This window comes from Entamoeba dispar, genomic scaffold (assembly GCF_000209125.1).
Source record: "Entamoeba dispar SAW760 scf_1105229461691 genomic scaffold, whole genome shotgun sequence".
Lineage (NCBI taxonomy): Eukaryota > Evosea > Mastigamoebida > Endamoebidae > Entamoeba > Entamoeba dispar.
In genome coordinates this window covers 12,938-14,529 of record NW_001854819.1, presented here as the reverse complement: position 1 = coordinate 14,529, position 1,592 = coordinate 12,938, and the positions used below count along the sequence as shown (strand labels likewise).

General features: G+C 23.4%; 2 protein-coding genes across 2 annotated transcripts in view, besides 3 other annotated features; one reads left to right on the top strand and one right to left on the bottom strand.

Annotated features, from left to right (window-relative positions):
- Nucleotides 1–245, bottom strand: part of EDI_222150 (rrp4, putative) — a gene marked incomplete at both ends in the record, with an annotated part of 351 nt that extends 106 nt beyond the window's left edge. Inside the window, one exon of the mRNA XM_001733394.1 lies at nt 1–245. This exon is cut by the window's left edge and continues 106 nt beyond it. Coding sequence (XP_001733446.1) covers nt 1–245 — 245 coding nt within the window.
- Nucleotides 245–338: a microsatellite.
- An 85-nt stretch (nt 339–423) lies between these two features.
- Nucleotides 424–608: a sequence feature (AT_rich).
- A 193-nt stretch (nt 609–801) lies between these two features.
- Nucleotides 802–868: a sequence feature (AT_rich).
- A 14-nt stretch (nt 869–882) lies between these two features.
- EDI_222040 (uncharacterized protein) overlaps nt 883–1,592 on the top strand; it is a gene marked incomplete at both ends in the record, with an annotated part of 816 nt that continues 106 nt past the window's right edge. The window contains one exon of the mRNA XM_001733393.1: nt 883–1,592. This exon is cut by the window's right edge and continues 106 nt beyond it. Within this exon, the coding sequence (XP_001733445.1) occupies nt 883–1,592 (710 nt within the window).

Genomic DNA, 1,592 nt, shown 5'->3' with positions numbered 1-1,592 from the left:
TTCCAAAATCCAACTCCAACTGATACTATTCTTCCTACTACAACATATCCTACATTCCCACAATATCGAGACCTTATTGGATTTACACAAACAAGTTTATTAATTCGTTCTACTGTACCATGAACACAAGATATAAATTCATTATCTTCAATTCGAATTCCATTTCCTGGAATACATCCTTCTTCATAAAAAATTTCATCTCCTGGAGTAACATGATTGTTATCATTTATGGGAACTATTTCCATTATTATGTTTTGTTCATTTTAGTTTTTTTTCATTTATTTTGTTTTTTAAAATTTTAAAATTCTTTGAGTCTTATTTTTATTCTTTTTGTTTTAAGGATTATAATCAGTTTTATGAATCATTTATTTTAACTATCATACCTTCCTTTAAGTCATTGAAACTTACTGGTAACCACCAAACAATTTTAAGAAATAAATATTTCATTTTATTTTTAATAAATTTTGATAATGAAAAATGATTATTTAACATTAAACTCTCTTTTACTAATATTATTTATTGTTTTTATGTAAATTATTGTATTAAATTAACTTTTTCAATAAAACAAAGAATTAAATTGATAATAATAATAAAAAGATATTTTAATTGGTAAGAAACAATTAATTTAATAAATCATTTCCATTTTAAAAGTGATGGTTTTAACTGATACAAAAATGTTCTAACTAATTCACATTAAAAGCTTACATAATTCAATTAGAACAAAAACAAATTATGTAATTTTAAAAATGATTTATTACAACTAAAAGAAGTATTAGAAATGGATAAATAACAGCTTTGAACAAAATATTTTTTGTTTATTAAAAAAAAAAAATAAAAGAATAACTAAAAAAAAATATAACATTTTTATCATTTTACACAAAAATGTCATTAAAAAGAGAAAAACAAGTGAGGACATTAAATGATTTGGATACAATTAAAACATGTGATTTCCTTGCAAATGAATTGTATAAATATTTACAAAAAAATTGTTACTTATCTTTTTTTGATGATAATATGGATGTTAAAAGACAAATCGATGAAATAACTGAACGAAATGATGGATCTGTTGTAAGTGAATACAAAGAATTATTTACTAATCTTATCGAAGCATATGGAGAAGGAACTCCAACAGCAGCAGTTTCACAAATGTGTCTTGATGCAGTGAAAGAATTTGAAATTCAATATATTATGCCTGATGATAATAGTAAAGAAAGAAGAAGAGAAGGAAGAGGTCTTCTTGATGGAGAAACAACATTAAAAAAAAAGAAAGTTGAAAATCTTATAGGGAAATTTGCAAAACGTATTATTATGGAAGATAAATACAAAACTCTTGATGACCTTAAAACTGAAAAAAGATTTTTGATTAATAGAAAAGATGAGATAGAAAAAGAGATTGCAAAATTAACAGAAGAACTTAAAGATTCAATTGAACTTATTTCACCTGAACCAATAGATAAAATTGAACGAAAAGACTTTAAAGATCCATTCTTTTTTAAAAAGAATAAAATAAAAAAGAGTAAAAAGATTGATAACAGTTCATCTTTTCAACCACCACCTATAAATTCAGCATTATTGGATACTACTGATGAATC